At 41.7% G+C, this 19,397-nt stretch overlaps 1 protein-coding gene across 1 annotated transcript in view; it reads right to left on the reverse strand.

Moving 5' to 3' along the window:
* dnah1 (dynein, axonemal, heavy chain 1) overlaps positions 1-2,509 on the reverse strand; it is a 36,248-nt gene extending 33,739 nt beyond the window's left edge. The window contains exons 1-4 of the mRNA XM_077203811.1: positions 2,336-2,509; positions 1,864-2,028; positions 299-371; positions 39-213 (exon numbers count right to left, since the gene is read on the reverse strand). Coding sequence (XP_077059926.1) covers positions 39-213; positions 299-371; positions 1,864-2,028; positions 2,336-2,356 — 434 coding nt within the window. The 5' untranslated portion in view covers positions 2,357-2,509. The remainder of the gene's footprint in view (positions 1-38; positions 214-298; positions 372-1,863; positions 2,029-2,335) is intronic.
* Between the last annotated feature and the right edge of the window lie 16,888 nt (positions 2,510-19,397).

A 19,397-nucleotide genomic window follows, 5' to 3' on the forward strand; every position in this document is an offset into this window, starting at 1 on the left:
GTTGAGAACCACTGGTGATGTTCGTTTGAACTGCTCACCTCTCAATCTCGATCTTGCGAGGCACCTGTCCTGGGAGGCAAGTATAAGCTAGCTGAACTTTAGGAATGTAACTTCCAGAGTGAAAGTCCGTCTCGTGCTGGAGTTGCGTTGATGGTTCTTGCCAGTTGTTCTCCAGAACATTGTGCAGGTCAGGAAGTGTTTTTAACATAGCTGCTACAGTCAAAAAACAAAGAAAATACAATGAGTAAATTTAGTTTCAGCATTTGTGTTTTGACTCGATTATGGGTTGATTTCTTACTTTTACGGGAGCTGGACTCGTATCCCGCCCGGCACAGTAAACTCTGTTGGATCACTGGAGCTTGTGTATACGTCTGAAAAACAGCAGCATGAGTTTTGGTCATCATATTTAACAAAACAAGGTAAGTACACTGCTGTTCAAAAGTTTGGGGCCGGTAAGATTTTTTATGTTTTTAAAAGAAGTCTCTTCTGCTCACCAAGGCTGCATTTATTTGATTCAAAATACAAAACAAACCCTGTAATATTGTGAAATATTATTTCAATGTAAAACAGCTTTTTTCTATGTGAATATATAGTAAAGTTTAATTTATTCCTGTGATCAAAGCTGAATTTTCAGCATCATTACTCCAGACACTCTTCAGTGTCACATGATCCTTCAGAAATTATTCTAATATGATTATTTGATGCTCAAGAAACATTTATGATTATTATCACAGTTGAAAACAGTTCTGCTGCTTCATATTTTTGTGCAAACCGTGATTCATTTTTTTCAGGATTCTTTGAAAGAGAAAAGCATTTAATTAAAAAAGAAATATTTTGCATTATTATAAATGTCTTTACTGTCACTTTTGATCAATTTAATGCATCCTTTCTGAAGAAAAGTTTTAATTTCTTTTTAAAAAAAAATCGTATTGACCCCAAAAATTTGAATGGTAGTGTATATGTTTATGTTTACATGTATGTGTATGAATGAGTAGGACCCCATCATTTCTGTGATGGGTAAAAATGCAGACAGAATAGAGTTCAACAGTTCCCGTCCTATTTTTCAGCAGCACTGGTTCCGGAAGTATTTTTTCAATTCATTTTTACCATTTGACCATTCATTTTAAGTTAAAAAAAATACTTTGTTAAAGATTTATAAGCCATGAACCAAGTCAACCAGCTACATTGACTCAATTACATAATTTGCAGTGCTTCATGGGAGTAGGCGGAGCTAAAGACCTATTTTGACACTTGTTGCTTTTTTTTTTACTCTGACTGGTGTAATTTTCTGTACACCATAATGGGTAATGTAGTTTTTCACTATGAATTGTGCTGTTAAATACGATAATTTAAAAAAATAAGCTGAAATAATGCGGAATGACGGCTTCAGCAGAAGCAAATACCATCGATTAACAGTAGCTTACAGTAGGTCTTTCTTTAAAGGTTTAAGAAGAGTTTTTACTTCCAGGAACTGACTGTTGCACTCTATAGTCAGTGGAATTCAGTCATAAAAATGTAATGTGTAACTATACAACTTCGATCAACATGTTGTACACTTTTTTGACATTGTTGTAAAGTTTTATGAATGCATTTGATTACCAAAGCTTTCGATGATACATTTGTAATAAATCATAAAACACAGAACACTAACTAAATAAATAAATAACTAAAACAGAAATTGGGGGGAAATAGAAATGAGGAAAAATAACAGATTTCATAGGGAACTTTGATTGTTACATTTTAATAAATTGTTAACGTTTTATTCAGAGGATTATAAATGCTTTTTGATTATTAAAAAATAAATAATTCAAATGGAATCTAGAAAAAGAACAGTAAAAGAATAACTTAGAAAGAATGTTTTACCTGTTGCAGACTTTTGCCTGATGAAGTTATGAGATCAGAGTAGATGCCCCTCAGAGCGGACAGTTTGCCCCTGTGACCCTCTCTAGACTTGTTTGGAGGGTGAGGACGAAACATGCCAGATCCGTAAGGATGGTTTTCACTTTGCGTCTGTTTATTGTCCATAATCTTATATCCAAACCGTAAGAAAATGAAGAAAAGTTAACTTTACTTACGAAAAAAAGCTAAATTGTTTCATGCATTACAGTGTGTGTAACTAAACATTGTTACAAAGTATCTAGCACTGTATTCCATAAAATATGACAATAGCGAGAGGTATATATTACTGTTAGCTACATGTATGTTACATTACGGTCGAGTTAAATACATAACGTTAGTTCAAACAATAATGCGTTAAAAGCACCGTTTTTAATTTACCTCACTTCAAATCAAAGCAGCTGACAGGCATCGTTATAAATATATAAAAACTGCTAACCTTACAAACATTAGGTAACATAAATAGGTTTCAGCGATTACTTCGTGTATATTTTTTGCCGACCTCGGTGGTTAAAGTAATATTTTGACTGCTATTTGTATAGCACGCTGTAACGGTTGCTAGGCCAACGTCGCTCACGCGGAGCTTGTTGTAGATTCCGGTGCACGAGACAAAAATGGCTAACGCCGCCTTCACACTGGCAGTTTACAATCAGTTACTGTTACTGTGGAGAGCAAAACAAACATTGAGTGCTATGTAAAATGTTCTCTAGTTAAAAAAAAAAGAAATTATATATATTTACTCATTTACTTATCAAGTTCAGTTTTAGTATAAGGTCTAACAACTGTGTTAATAATCGTAATAGTGTATAATAATAGTGAAAAAAGTGCTTCCAAGGTTAGAGGGTAGAGGCTGTTCATATGTGCACAGTATGACAAATTCAGAACTGCATACTAGCATGCTACTCCATGTCCCATAGAAAGGTATGGCAAAAACAGTAAGAATGCAGTTTAAACTCAGGAATAGTAATTTTGCGACTGTACCGATTTATGTGTAATTTCTTTTAAATTGTTTAATAATTTGTTTGAAAGATTTTATAGAAAAAAGATTTAATGAGACAATGTATTGCTCAACTGGAAAATGATATGTGTAGATATTAGGTATTTAAAATGTTAGTTAATTTAAAAAATAGGAAAATTAAAAAATAACAAAGGCTTGGGGCAAATTTGCCTACACTTTTTATTTATTTTTTTGCAAACTCCTGCCCCTCAGGTAAAAATGCTTTTTTAGGTTTTAAAAGTTTTTATTTTTTATTTTCTGACATTGCTCATAAGTAGCACTCTGTATTTCCTTATTTAACAACAATACTGAAATTACATATTGTGTAAGTATAAATAAAGTATGACTGCAATGGTCTCAGCCAATGACAATCTCTCATGAGAGTTTTTGCAATTATGTTGAAACTCAGACATTTAAGGCATTTATAGTTCTGTATTGCATCAGTTAATGGCAGTAATTATGATCTAATACACTGGAATGGGCGTCCCAGAGTGATCCCAACCCATCCGTTCTCTTTTCATCTCATCCTGTGTAATTGTACATCCCGAATGACCCACAGGGATCCTCACACTCCTGGGTCATAAGGTCACCGAATCCTGCCCCGTTTCCCAGCGGAGATCATAAGCAACACACACCTTCATCCCCGCTGGCCCTGCATATCATCCTGAGCATGCTCACTGTAGCGTGCATGAATGACTTCATGTGCCTGAACTCATGTGTCATTCCCAGAAGGTGCTTTGCAAACCCAAAGACAGGGTTGGGCAAGGTCAGAGGTCAAGTGCATGTGTGAAATTCAAAATGAGGCGCCACAGATGCCTTTTGACTTTGCAGAGGATATAACTGCCATCATTGTAAAAAGGACTAAAAAGGACAGACAGATTGACAGATCATTAAGGAGATTAATCAGATCATTAAGTCAACAGGTCAAAAAGTTAATGGCAGCGGAGGAAAGACTTGCCAATTAACAACACAAGTGATACTTTGTCACAGGCTACCAATGCCTGCTCAATTTACTCTCCTCAAATGAGGAAGTTAGTGTAAGGGTTGCCAATTTCAGAGGAAAATAAGGGACACTCCCTTCTTGAACTCTATATATGCCATAACAGATTTAAGTGAACTATTTATTTTCTTTGTATTTCACAATTTAAAAAAGCATATATACATATATGTATACACTGACACACACACACACTCATATATACATAGATATGCATATTTATAATTTTGTTTTTATAGAATATGATGCCTCTGGATAATGCATGGATATGGGATTGCAAAGTGTGGATCAAAGTCACTAAAATCTTGTTAGATTTCAATTAGTCACATATGTTTCCAGAACTTCTAAACATATTTCTGTGAAATGCCTTCCAATAAAGGATTCTACCCTCACAAATTGTGTCATTCCCTCCAGCTTCTTACAACTTGTGCAGTTGCGTCATCATGAGACATCGACCCTCGCTGTATCCCAAGGGCAGATGCAGCAGAAACATCTTGTCAGTGGATCCAAGCACCTGCCAACAATTAACGACTAATAGCTTTGGCTTACAGCATTACAGGGTCGTTTGAACTAGACACATGAGATTTCAGATGAGTGCATTGGGTCTTCAAAACAGAAAAGTCCTCATTTTGTGATCCAGAATCAGGGCCGTTTTGTCCCCCCGAGTGATTGAGGTCATTGTTAAACTTCAGATGAAAGAAATTTCTGATAAAATGATGCAAATCTGGGACTTTCAAATGTCAACATAGCAGAAACTATGCCAGTATCAAGAAGAAAAGCTGACTTTCAAAGTAGGGCCAGAAAATAACTTTACTTTCAATTCACAACTAGAATTGTTGACCATGCTGAATAATACATAATTGTACAATATTTAAGGGGAAAAATGTGTTTTGTATTAAATCCATATAAGACACGGTTTACAGTGTATTAGTGTATTACATCTAAACAGCTGAGTGTGACGTGGCTGTTTTTAGTAAATACAGGATGTGGGATCCAAATGCAGTATAAAGTTTATTTAAACAAAACAAGAGAAGTATCCAGAGGCCCGTTTCAGAAAGGAGGATAAGTGAAAACTCTGAGTATGTTAACCCTTAAATGAGGAAAATCTAATTTCCCTTTCGTTGTCACTCCGAGTTACGTCGGATGACGACGAATGGGGTTTCGCTTAGAACACCTATCGACTTCGAGTATTACAAAACGAGCCAATGGCAAAGAAATGCCAGGGGTCTGCGGAATTTGCATAGCGTATGTCCGCTTTACCTCGTGGGTATAAAATGAGGACGCCGGCAACAGGCAGATATGTTTTCGCTTCGGAGCCAAGAGTATTTCTTCACTTCACAGTCATCTCTGACTTCGCTCTACGAGACGAGCTTCTCTCTCCGGTGTCGGTGTGACGGCGATCTGCAGCGAGCTCACAGTGCCTGCTGATCTGTGCAGTGATCTGCCAGTGTGTGTGTTTGTCTCCCTGTGTGCTTCAACATCGCGGAGTTTTTTTCTCCTCTCATAAAAGAGCTCGCACGCGGCACGTCTTTTTAAAGACGGCTCGCCCGTGCATTTCTGGTTGCAGCGGACTGGTATCGGACTCTGATGGGCACGAGCGCTGTTTAGTGTGTTTGGGCTTTGATCATGCTTGAACAGCGCTCGTGGGTGACTCATGTTCTCGCTGGGAACGTGATCATCGCGTCATATATAGGTCGAGACTCGGTGAACTCGCAAGAGTGAGAGTCCCCTCATCCACCCTCCGATCTTCGGCTGGTGGCCAGGGTGACCTGAGGGTTACGGTCTGGATCAAGGCGCCGACTATGTGTCCACGACCCCAGCCCCCCTCTTCAATGACGGTGCCAGCCAGTGAACTGCTGATTTCCCGCGAGTCTACCCTCTGGTGGCCCGCTTGTTTCAGTTGAAGCTACAGAGGAAGATGCCATGTCTGTTGCAGCATCACTAGGTGGGTTTGAGTCTTCTGGAAGTGAGGGCTCGTCACAGCTGCCACCTTCCGGTGTGCATACGACTGTGCCTGAGTCTGATCCGGAGATGACGACCATGCATTCCTGGGACGATGGGTTTTGGGTAAGGCCGCCGACCCTCGTCCACGGCAAACCCCAATACCTCTCTTCCCGGACGTGCATGATGAGATCTCGAAGTCCAAGAAGACCCCCTTGTCTTCTCGAGACCGCTCGCTGATCTCATCCGCCTTTCCTCCCCTCGATGGGGCCGCTGCTCATGGGTACACTGGGATCCCCCCGGCTGAACGCTCTGTTGCGATGCTATGTGTCCTCAGAGTGCTTCTTCTCGGCGCAATCCTAAGCACCCGCCCGTGGCCTGTAGTTTTTCGTCTACGCTTGTGGCGAGATCCTATAGCGCCACGGGACTGGCAGCCGCCTCACTGCATGCCATGGTCATTCTGCTGGTCCACCTGACCCAGATGCTCATGGACCTGCACGAGGGCGGGACTGACCCAGGGCTCTTCACTGAGCTGCGCGCCGCCACTGACCTTGCTCTCTGAGCGACGAAAGTGGCTGTACGCTCCCTGGGTCAGGTGATGCTCACCATTCTGTGGCTGAACCTGTCTGATGTGCTGGATGTCGCACGGACCCGTCTGTCCGACATTCCCATATCCCAGGTCGGCCTCTTCGGCGGTGCGGTTGAGGGCTTGCCCAACAGCTCTCAGCCGCCCATGAGCAGACTGACGTTGATTCTGTCCCGACGGCCCCGCCGTCCGCTCAGATCCCTCGGTCTGCCCACCGCCGAAGGTGCCCTCCCGCGGCTCCCACCCCGCCCATTCACGAGCCGGCTCTGGGGGCCGCGGGCGGACGCCACAGTCCTCTCCAGCCCCGAACCCCGCTACACGCCCGGTTAAACGGCGCTCTTGAGATGGGCTCCTCAGAGATGGGACTCAGTTCTTTCCAGGATTTGGTAGCAGGACCACTCCTTTCCCCGGGGGAGGGCCGGGGAAGAATCCTTATTCTCCAAAGAGCTGACTCTCCCGTCTCTGAGCACAGAGAGTTCTCGGACTTCACAGAGCGCCGCCCACAAGCCGTGCTCTCCTCGTCCCCCTCTGTCCCCCTCTGGACGGCGTGCCGTCCACGGACCGCTTCGCCCCTGTCCCCCTCTGTCGCCAGACCCCTGGCAGAGCAGGCCCCCGCGGGACGACCAGCCTGGTCCTCCCCTGGCCCCCTCTGCCAGGGCGCAGTTGCTAACTGTGCCCCCACATCAGCCGCTATGCCGTCCACGTCTGGGCCAGTTACTCCGCTTCGCTGCCCCTCCGGGGGGACGCCTGTGTTTCGCATGATCCCGCTGGTTCAGTTCCTGGGAGCCCGGATAGAGCTTCCCCGTCTGTCCCGCTGGGTCGCGCGGACCATCAGGCTCGGCTATGCGATTCAGTTTGCACGGTCTCCTCCCCGCTTGGGGAGTCCGCTCCACTTTTGTCGGTGGCTATGCCCCCATCATGAGAGCAGAGATTGCCACCATGCTGGCGAAGGGTGCAATCGAGACTGTCCCTCCAGCCGAGATGAGGTCCGGCTTCTACAGCCCCTACTTCATTGTCCCCAAGAAAACCGGTGGGTTACGGCCAATCCTGGACTTGCGCGTGCTGAACCGCTCCCTTCACAGGATGCCGTTCAAGATGCTCAAACGCATTTTCGAATGCATACGGCCCAAGGATTGGTTTGCAGCGATTGACCTGAAGGACGCCTACTTTCATGTCTCCATTCTCCTTGACACAGACCGTTCCTTCGGTTTTCTTTCGAGGGGCAGGCATCCAGTATGCGGTTTTCCCTTTCGGGCTAGCCCTGTCTCCTCGCATCTTCACGAAGGTCGTCGAGGCTGCCCTTGTTCCCCTTCGGGAACACGGGGTTTGCATCCTGAGTTATATCGACGACTGGCTGATCATAGCTCACTCTCGAGTTCAGGTTTGCGAACACAGGGACCTAGTGCTTCGGCACCTAGCTCGTCTGGGCCTTCGGGTCAACTGGGAGAAGAGCAAACTTTGCCCCGTGCAGAGGATCTCTTTTCTCGGTATGGATATCGACTCGGTCGCCATGTCCGCGCAGCTTACGAGCGAGCGCGCGCAGTCACTGCTGACTTGCCTGAGACAGTTCGAGGGCAAGAGTGCGGTTCCACTGAAACTTTTTCAGAGGCTCCTGGGGCATATGGCTTCTGCAGCCGCGGCAACGCCGCTCGGATTGCTTCATATGAGACCGCTTCAGCTTTGGCTTCACGACCGAGTCCCGAGGTGGGCATGGCAACACGGCACCCTCCGAGTAACAGTTACTCTGACCTGCCGTCAGACCTTCACCCCGTGGTCGAACCTCAGTTTTCTACGGGCCGGAGTGCCCCTGGAACGAGCTTTGCGGGATGTTGTTGTAACGACAGAGGCCTCCTCCACGGGGTGGGGTGCCATGTGCAATGGACGTGCTGCCGCGGGCTCCTGGACAGGACCCCGTCGCCTCTGGCATGTCAATTGCCTCGAGTTGCTGGCCGTACGTCTTGCTTTGCGCCGCTTCCGGGCCGTGCTCAAGAACCAACACGTACTAGTCCGCTCAGACAATACCGCCACTGTAGCGTACATCAACCATCAAGGTGGTCTACGCTCCCGCTGTATGTCGCAACTCGCTCGCCACCTCCTCATATGGAGTCAGAAGCATCTGAGGTCGCTTCATGCCATTTATATCCCCGGAGCCCTGAACTGTGCAGCCGACGAGCTCTCACGGCTTCAGGCACTCCCTGGAGAATGGCGACTCCATCCCCAGTCGGTCCAGCTGATTTGGGACCAGTTCGGGGACGCACAGATAGATCTGTTTGCCTCCCACGACTCGACCCATTGCGCCCAGTTTTATTCGCTGACCGAGGGCACGCTCGGCACGGATGCTCTGGCGCACAGCTGGCCGCAGTGCCGCAAGTATGCGTTTCCCCAAGTGAGCCTTCTTGGGCAGACCTTGCGCAAGGTCAGGGAGGACGAGGAGCAGGTCATTCTGGTCGCGCCGTACTGGCCCGCCTGGACTTGGTTCTCCGAACTGTACTCCTCGCGACAGCACCTCCCTGGCCGATCCCTCTGAGGAAGAACCTTCTTCCTCAGGGACGGGGCACCCTATGGCACCCTCGTCCCGGTCTCTGGAACCTCCACGTGTGGCTCCTCGATGGGACGAGGCAGGTTTGAGTACCCTTCCACCAGCGGTGGTGGCTACCATCACTTCTGCTAGGGCGTCGTCCACGTGACACGTCTATGCGTTGAAGTGGAACCTCTTCGTCAGCTGGTGCTCTTCTCACCGAGAAGACCCCCGGAGATGCTCGATCAGCGTTGTGCTTTCCTTCCTTCAACAGGGGGTGGAGCGAAGGCTGTCTCCCTCCACCCTGAAGGTCTACGTTGCCGCTATTGCCGCACACCATGACCTCATCGAAGGTAAGTCGGTGGGGAAGCACGACCTGGTTATCAGGTTCCTGAGAGGAGCGAGGAGACTAAATCCGCCTCGCCCTCCTCTCGTTCCCTCTTGGACCTCTCAGTGGTTCTAACTGCCCTGAAGAGTGCTCCATTTGAGCCCCTGCAATCAGTCGAGCTTAAATTCCTGTCTATGAAGACAGCGCTCCTGGTTGCATTGGCCTCCATCAAGAGGGTAGGGGACCTGCACGCATTCTCCGTTGACGAAGCATGCCTGGAGTTCGGGCCGGCTTACTCTCACGTGATCCTGAGACCCCGGCCTGTGTTTCAGGACCTCAGACCAGCTCTTTGTCTGTTATGGTGGGAAGCTGAAGGGAAAGGCTCTCTCCAAGCAAAGGTTGTCTCACTGGATAGTGGACGCCATTGCTTTGGCATATCAGTAGCAAGGTCGACCGTGCCCCCTTGGTGTGTCTGCCCACTCCACCCAGGAGTGTGGCATCCTCTTGGGCTCTAGCGCATGGCGCCTCGCTAACAGACATCTGCAGAGCTGCAGGCTGTGTGACACCTAACACATTCGCCAGATTCTACAATCTCCGAGTGGAGCCAGTGTCCTCCCATGTACTCGCTTCAACCAGCTAGTACTGGACCCGCTCAGGTGTCCTCGCTTCCTCGCCATTCCTCTCCACGGACTGGATAGTGCGATATTCTCCTCAGGTGAGCTTCCCCGAAAGCCCTGAGTTCCTCCAGCACTCCTGACATTGGCGCCAGTGTCTATTGCCTGTGCGTCGGCTAGGTGCCTCCCGTGTGCATGGTCCCTCCCCTGAAGCAAACCCCACATGTGTATTTCCACTGTAAGCCTCTCGGAGCATGTGTCTTTCCCTTGGCAAGCCTCCTTGCCACCCCTGGGGTTGAAATATTCCACCTGTGGCTGGACACCGCAGTGTTTTCCATATGCATCCCTCAGGGTCATATGTGTACTTTCTAAGTCCCCCCCTCTGGGTTGGCAGTAATTGCATATTTCCCCTAAACTTTGGGATATGCTCCCCAGTGTACCTTGGTATTCCTGTGCTAAATAGGAGTCCTTCGTCCGTGCCAGTCTCACGACAGGGATCTCAGATTTACGCAGGGCACTGGAAGACAGCTGAGAAGGTGGCGTGATTAGACTGGTAACCCCATTCGTCGTCATCCGACGTAACTCGGAGTGACAACGAAAGGGAACGTCTCGGTTACGTATGTAACCCTCGTTCCCTGAGTAGGGAACGGAGACGTTACGTCTTCCTGCCACTTTCCGCTGTACCGCGGGGATCGCCTGAGCTCAGTCTTGGCTCCTCAGCGAAGAAACATATCTGCCTGTTGCCGGCATCCTCCTTTTATACCCACGAGGTAAGGCGGAGATACGCTATGCAAATTCCGCAGACCCATGGCATTTCTTTGCCATTGGCTCGTTTTGTAATACTCGAAGTCGATAGGTGTTCTAAGCGAAACCCCATTCGTCGTCATCCGACGTAACGTCCCCGTTCCCTACTCAGGGAACGAGGGTTACATACGTAACCGAGACGTTTTCTCCGGTAAACCCAGTTTCTTTCGTACCCCTTTTTAAAGTTTAAGCGATGTTTAAATACTTCATTCCTTATGTAATAACTTTGGCTTTTTATCTCATAATTTCAACTTTTTGTCATAATTTCAACTTTTTACGTCATAGTGACTTTTAAGAAGTTTTCTTTAAGATTTTTATTTCAACTTTTTGTTATAATTGTTTCATGTCATAATTTTGACCTTTGTCATATTTATAACTTTTTATCTCATAATGTTTGACTTTGTATGTCAAAATTATGACTTAGTATTCGATAATTCTGACTTTTTATGCAATAATTATGACTTAAATCATGATTTTCTTTCTTATGTGTCAAAAATTGGCTTCCATACTCTTGCATCAAGTGTCATTACTGTTAAAAATTGCTAAGGAAAAAACAAATCACAAAATAAAATTCGATCAAACAACAGAACATTGGGGGAGAAATGCCCAAGTCATGGGTTCGATTCAGAGGGAATGCATGAGTTGATAAAGAGTATGTCTGAAATGCAATGTAAGTTGCTTTGGACAAAAACAACTGTCGATTGCGATTTAAGTGAGGGCCCTAATGTTGGTTGTCTTACACAGATGCTTGACATGGGGGTAGTTAGCTAACTTTCATCTGCTGACTTTTTGATTGTACTGTTCATTGAATCAGTCCGCCCAATTGATCTGTGGAACTTTTGCTTGTAAAAGTCCTCCTCTTCCAGTCATTCCATTTTCTTACACCCCTCATCTGCCCTTCTTGCCTTTATTCCGCAGGCGGTTGTGGGTGTCACGCCTGCTTGAGTGTGACTCCTATTTTGCAGTAATGAAAGCAACATGTGCTTCCAACTTTAGCTGCTCATGATACCCAGATGTTGGTTTTGGATAGCAGAGGTAAGCCCCCAGCTTCTCACATTGCTAAAGAGTCATAGAAGAATATGAAGCTTCAATAAGTCTGATCTGTGTTTTTAGACCACTGGACTCTGTTTTATATCAGTTAGCAAGCACATCAAAGATTACAAAAAACGTCTTTACTGTACTTATATATAGAAGGTATTTGCTCCACAGTAGAATATGTGGAACAGCTGATGTAATGTAAAACACATATGTGTCTACCATAACAACACAGTCTAGCTTTAGCAGCTAATGTTCCATTTTGCCGTTAGCTAATTGGTTAAACGTGGTGTCTAATATAGTTTTAAAATGTAAGTTCAACAACCCTGCAGCGGTGCATGACTGTCATCTGTTCTATTTAATGGCTGAAATGTATACACCATCAGGTCAGTGAGTGTCACGTTGTAGTACTCCAAGTCTGTGTGTTTTACGAGAGAATAAAAAAGAGCCGTGGCCTAAAATGACGATGCTTTCTGCCAGACCAGACAGGCTTAGTGGCTTTAATGGTGACCTGCATGACCTTTAAATGACCAGTAGGGGTCAGGTGAGATCACGGGTGGATACCTGGAGCATAAGCGGTCATAAAAAAGAAAGGTTTTAATTGGTGGTGGTGGAGTTTAGACTAGCTTTTGGTTCTTAATGCACACCTGGTCACAATTCAGGGATCACAGTTACTTTTTAAGTATACCACCTATAACACAAAAAAGTATTTAAAAATAATGAAAGAAACACTAGACTTACATTGAAGAAGGGACCCATAACCAGAAAATCATAGATATTTGGAGGTGGGTACTTTTTTAAATAAAATACTGTTAATAGAAAAATATAAAATATTTATTATAATATTTATTGTAATACAAATGTATAATAAAATTATGATATTATATAGTTAAACATGTGAAACTAAATAAATCAAATAAAACTATAAAATAACTTGCTGATTAATTGATGTAATAATATTTATTATAATAAAAATGTATTAAAATTATAATATTAAGTTATACCAAAATTATAATATTATATATTCTATAAAAATATATATATAAATCAAATAAAAAATATGTATAATAAAATATTTATTATAATATTTATTTTAATAAAAAAATACTAAAAGTATATTAAATTATACTAAAAGTGATCATATTAAATATTCTATAATTGAAAAATTATAATTTAATGAATCAAATAAAAATAATAAAATAACTGGCTGATTCTTGATTGGATGATAATATATATGTAATACAATTATAATAATAATAAATAACTTGTTTACTCTTTTAAACCTTTTGTAGGTTTTACTATAATAAAAATTATTAAATAATAATATAATTTTTTATATCATTTAACATTTATAATGAAATAAAAAAAAATACACTAGCGTGCTAAAAAACACATGTATTAAGCATAAATGGCTTATATTATTTATTAATATCACTCTAGCACAATGACCTCTTTCTTTTTAAATCACCCCATGGGGTGCTATGAAATGTATACTTCACTGTTGCACATTTTCCCCATACAGCTCACATTATTTACAGTCTAGACCTTTCATATAGCCTACATTAATATCTTGCAGAGACAATCCATATAAGTAATAGCTTGCTGTAGCATCTCAGAGATACAGCTTGAAAATTGCTAAATCTCTCAGTAAGCACTTGTCTTATTTACTTACCGAACCCCTATGAAGGATGTGGGGTGTGTGTCTGTGCGTGTTTACACAGACCTTCATTTGTGTGGGAAGCTTTACTCCGCTCGAATAAAATGTGGTTTCAGCTGCGTCAGTGCAGCGGGGCACTACCAATCAGGCACAAACCTCTTCAATCAAAACCACCCCTCTTAAAATTCCTCTCATTCCTGCTTCTTAAGACCTAATAATGTTGAAATGAAATGGATTTGGAACACTGGCACATCTGCGAGTGTTTATGTACGACAAATCTCGTCATACACAAATATACACTTGCGTGCGTACTCATTCACATGTAAACGGTGACATAAGCTACTGCATGGAAAGGTTGTCTATATGCACAATAGACTCAAACATTAGCTACCCTGGAGACATGCACGCATGCATGTAATCACACAATTGCTTTTGCAATCTTCCTACATGTTCCACGGGGGCTCCGGACTGTCATAGCCGTTCATCTGGCCTCTATCAGAGCCCGGCCTGACAACTTAATCTCAGTCATTCATTCTCACAGATCAAAGCAACACACTGTAATTTAAACCTATTACCTGTGTATAAAGACATTCACATGTTGTGACCCTCTCTCACACACATACACAAACACACGCACAAATGTTTGTATACAGACATGCATGCAAAGACCACCACAAGCCTACAACCACAGCGAGATGCATAGACAAACATAAGCTTGATTCTCCATTTTGACTTCACGCAATAATAATAGGCTACTTTTTATGTCATAGTTATGACTTTTTATCTAATATTCAGAATTTTGACATATCATCATTTATTTATTTTTTATCTGGTGGAAATGGACTTTCATAGTTTTGCAACAATTGTCAATGTTAAAAATTTGGCGTAGAAACAATTTTCACTCAAAAATTGCTAGTAAGTTTCACAAATAATTACTCATCAACCAGTAACACATTGAATTAAACATGACATTTTGAAGTAGAAAGACTGAAACAGTACTTTCTTGTTAAATTTACCCCATTAATCTTTTTTTGTTTAGAACTTTGAAAAATCATTTTTCATGGGTTCAATTTGACTTCACAAATTTAAATAGGCTACAAAGGCTTAAAAAAAACACATACAACCAATATGATACAAAGCAGATTCTGTCTATTAAAATTCTTCATTCAACCTCAATGAATGCAAATGTGGGATACACACAGATGTTCTGATTTCCAAGATCCCTTATTACAAAAAAAAAGTGTTTTTCATTATCCAGTACTAGTGCTGGAGAAACAATCATCTAGCTAAGTGCTTGAACATGCCAAATTCTCTTAGCCATCTTGGATCTGATGGTCGTTGGTCGGATGATTGAAATTGCTGTAATGAATATGGTTTGTTTCTTAATCGCTGTCATTTATGGCAGGGTTGCCATGATTATATTAACATACGGTGGGAAACAACAATCTATGATTCACCTTTGACCTTTATACTGACATGTGCGAAACAAAAATAAGCCTGCAACCTTAGCCGGTATGCAGGAACGGAGGTTGGGAATGAGAAAATGGAAAGGCTGTTTTTTTAATGGATGTCAATGGAGGAGAGGCTTCACTATCGAAAATTTTCTTTCTTTCATAACATCTGAAAAGGAACGCCAACTATGTTTGATTTCTAGGTGGGAATGGTTGTTTCTAATTCCAGGCATAGACCATCTCTTTCTGTTTTTGGCATGCACTCAGCCAGTGGATATAAGATGTGCTACACTGATAGCCTAAGGGTCATCCAGTAGACCAGACATCCCCGACACGCTTACAAAATGCAAGCTAGACACTGAAGTTGCTGTTTTATCCCCAATTTGTAATGGCCACAAAAAAGACCATGGGAACAACCAGAGGAACCCCACACAGTTAACTTTTGAATTATGCAATGACATCTGGTTAGATTTGACCATGTATGAAGTCAGCAAAAACAGCAAGAGGGATATTAGAATGAGGTTTCTCTGTCTGCACATTATAAATTATGTATCAGAGCGCTGCTGACAAACATACGAGAAAAAAAAAACATTAAGTTGAAAGTTTTCGGCTGTAATTTTCTCCTCCATTAAACTATAAGACTTAAAACACACGTTTAAAGGCAGACACACAATTACTATGATGTCAAATCATGCTTTGATTATGTCAGAGAAGTTGACAGCCCTTAAATCAAACCTTCTTAAAAGAACAGATTCATCCATTTTTCACATCTGCAAGTAATACATATTAATAGCTCACAGCTAATTCACCATCAATAGGATTAACGTGATCCCCAATAAAGATAGTTATTGCTCATGCAGTCTGCAGGGCGGCAGAAAGGCCCACAGCCGGAATAATGTGAGGTTTGGAGATGAAGGTCTGCTTTCTGAACTTTTTTATGACCTGGAGTGCAGCCAGCCGCTGTAGTGACTGTCAGGAAGGGGAATGAAAGCATGAAGAGATATATGTAGGATATGAGAATGGGGGAGGAAAATTAATAAAGAGCAGATATATAGGAATGAAAGATGTACAATTAAACTCATGGCAAAGATGAAAGGATTCAAAAAGCAAGAATTAATGTGCAGTGAGTGCTCATTCATAGGCTGACACTGTTTAAACTACACTAGCAGTCTAGACACAACTACTCATTCTATATTATTTAAAACACATAAATGTAAAATTGAATGTATAAACATTAAAAAAATTCAATGAAAGGAATAGTTCACCCAAACATGAAAATTTGTCATTAATTACTCACTCTCATGTTGTTCCAAACCTGTAAGACTTTCGTTCATCTTGTGTGAAGATCTTTTTGAAGAAATCTGAAATCTCTTTATGAACTTTACGTTGTGTAGCTGTCAGGGGAAAATACTCTCAGATTTCATCAAAAAGATCTTCATTTGTGTTTAGAAGATGAACGAAAGTCTTACGGTTTTGGAACAACATGGGATGAGTAAATAATGATAATCGATACATCATCAATCTTCTACCAAGACGTGTTTTTGTCTTACCCTGACTCACTATGGTAAGCCTGTTATAAGTGTTACTGTTTTAGTCCTATATCGGGATGTTCACGGGAAATTGCCTATACGTCACTTGCGTGCATGTGTGACTCGTCATATCTGTAAACGAGTAAACAGAGAAAGTTGCTCCGGCTACTTTGACGCGTGTATGGTGTGGGGAGTGGCATAAGTTAGTTGTCACAATGAGCTAGAAAGTTTGACATGGAGCAGCTACAGTGCCTAGTATAAGTGAACACACACCCATGCTAAAGTTCACTAAAAAGGGGAATAAAAAAATCATCTTTTGGAAATTGATCTTAATGCCTTAATTTAAGAAAATGAGGAAAAATCCAACCTTTAAGGACAACAATTTTCTTTGTAAATGAATAATTTATCGTAAATAAATAAATGTTCTTCCTTAAAATACAGATTGCGTAAGTCAGGACACCCATATGTTAAATTCCCATAGAGCAGCAGGCAGAATTTTATTTTTAAAGGCCAGTCATTTAAATGGATCCAGGATACTATGCATCATGATAAAGTTCCCTTAGCCTTTGGAATTAAAATATCCCAAATCATCACATTCCCTTCACCATACCTAGAGATTGGCATGGGGCACTTTCCATAAGATCATCTCTCAATGCAAATCATACCAGCTATTAGCCTAACTGAAATAACAGCATTCCAATCTCTAGGTATGGTGAAGGGAATGTGATGATGTGGGATATTTTAATTCCAAAGGCCAAGGGAACTTTATCAGGATGCATAGTATCCTGGATCCATGAAACAACTGGCCTTTAAAAATATAAAACTGCCTGCCTCTATGAGAATTTAACATAGGGGTGTCCTGAGCTCCTGACTTACACAACCTGTATTTTAAGGAAGAACATTTATTTATTTATGATATGTTATTCCTTCACAAAGAAAATTGGTGTCCTTAAAGGTTGGATTTTTCCTCATTTTTTAAATTAAGGCATTAAGATCAATTTCCAAAATATGATTTTTTTATTCCTCTTTTTAGTCAACTTTAGCTTGGGTCTGTTCCCTTATACTATCCACTGTACATCTTCAGCCTCCATGGAATCGCCCGTTGTAAAAAACACAGAACAGAGGAAAGTCTGCTGGCAAAAAGAGAATGCAACAGAGCTTGTAATAAAACGAGAGTAAAGGGTCATATTCATCCGCAGTTATGCAGAGCTGAAGCACAACCAAAATAATGTTCTTCCGCAAAATGCATGCAGTTTTGTTTTTTAACTGCTAGAGGACCAAAAGTAAGTGTACCTTTAAATTAATCTTTACATATTCTTAGTTTTTTTTCTTTGTCTTTCTAATTTTTTGGCTATGTGGCTATGTTTATTTGTGTGTTAGTTAGATTACTATTGCTTCCAATTGATTCCTTCTGCAACAACTGAACATAGTGTGTGGGAAAAATTATTTTCAATTACATTTGAACAGATTTGGTGTTTATGTGTGTTAGGTGGGATTGTTTTTTTCATTCATTTATTCATGTAGACAGCTGAAGGTTACTATAAGGACCTAGTTAAGTTCAAACGAACCTAGCATAGATACTAGTGGACTTGCTGTAATTTGCACATATTGTAAACAGCTTTTACGTAACTACAATTAAACTTTGCCTCAAAATGCTCCATAAAACCAAAAACTTAATTTGAACGCATTTTGTGTAAATGGATGTATGGCTTTGAAATACATTTTTCCCATTAGCACAATATATTCCCTTTTAGCTGGCATGACTCTTTATTTATATATAACTTATTAATAAATATGCACATTAACCTCTGATGTAGCCTATATTTTGTGGAAAACTTAATAAGATCATTGTATTTTTTTCAAAATAATTTGTGAACAACAGTTTTATTGGTTTTCACAACAAAGATGTAGAAAATGTAATTGAGGCTTAATGATTTTTTTTTTGTCTTTGAGAATTTTTATGTGTAGTTTATGAGTATAAAGTGATCCCAACATCTGTTTTAATGTAAACTGGGCAAGAAACAGGCAGGACAGGTTGGCAAAGTGACACATTCAGCCATGATGACACAACTAGGGGGATTTTTGTCCTTTGTTCATGGTGAAACTCTTGAAAGAAAAGGTTAAACTCCACAAATATTTAATGGAAGAATATATAATTTGTTACTAGACTGTGCCATCTGATTATGTCAAAGGTTACCCTGATCTTTAACCAAATTCATTTCCATTAGGTTTGCGACTTAACACTCAAAGCTCAAGCTCTGAAACGGTTCAGTTCTGTGAACTACATGTAATATTTTGTTCAAACATACCAAACCTCCTCCTTTAAATGCATAAATGTCAGTTGTTTTATGTGCATGAGTTATGATTTCATTAACCACAATGCAGACATAAACATTCATAGTGCTGTATCTCTCCATGTCACATCCTTCTACAGTAGTCCACATATATACTGTAGTTTTGTATGTATTTAAAATTTCCTTGAATTAAACTTCAAAGTGCCCATACTACTGTCGTTCAAAACCAGGAGAAAAAAATCTCACACCCCATTAAGGAGAGCAGGTTTTGGTGCTGGCATATATATATTTATATACAGTTTCTGGAATTCTCCATGTGGCTGGATCACATTAACTTTGCTCTCCAGCCTCAGGAATCTTTCATACTCCAACCTTCAGAATCACCAAGCAAAAGACCCAGAAAAATCGTGCAAAAGAAATATATCAAAAGTTTCAGCAAATTAATTTTCGCTGTATGGAAAAGATTGGTGTGGACTGACAAGGGTGAGTAAATACATGTCATCATTTTCATTTCTGGTTTAACTATATCCCTTTCCTTTTCTGTCATCAATTTGTATCACAGAAAAGCCCAGAATGCCTCTTTCCGATATAGGACGTTCAGTGGCATGAATCACAAAGGTACTCAGAAAACATGTCTGGTACAGTGAACAAAAATATCATCAAGATCACTTGTTTGAAGTAGGCAGGGAACTGCACTAGTTTAGCGTTCCACAGTGAGGCAGTAGAGCGCTCCTTTTCAACCCGTTCAAT

This window comes from Siphateles boraxobius, unplaced genomic scaffold (genome assembly GCF_051911475.1).
Source record: "Siphateles boraxobius isolate OS27281-9 unplaced genomic scaffold, OSU_SipBor_1 5, whole genome shotgun sequence".
Lineage (NCBI taxonomy): Eukaryota > Metazoa > Chordata > Actinopteri > Cypriniformes > Leuciscidae > Siphateles > Siphateles boraxobius.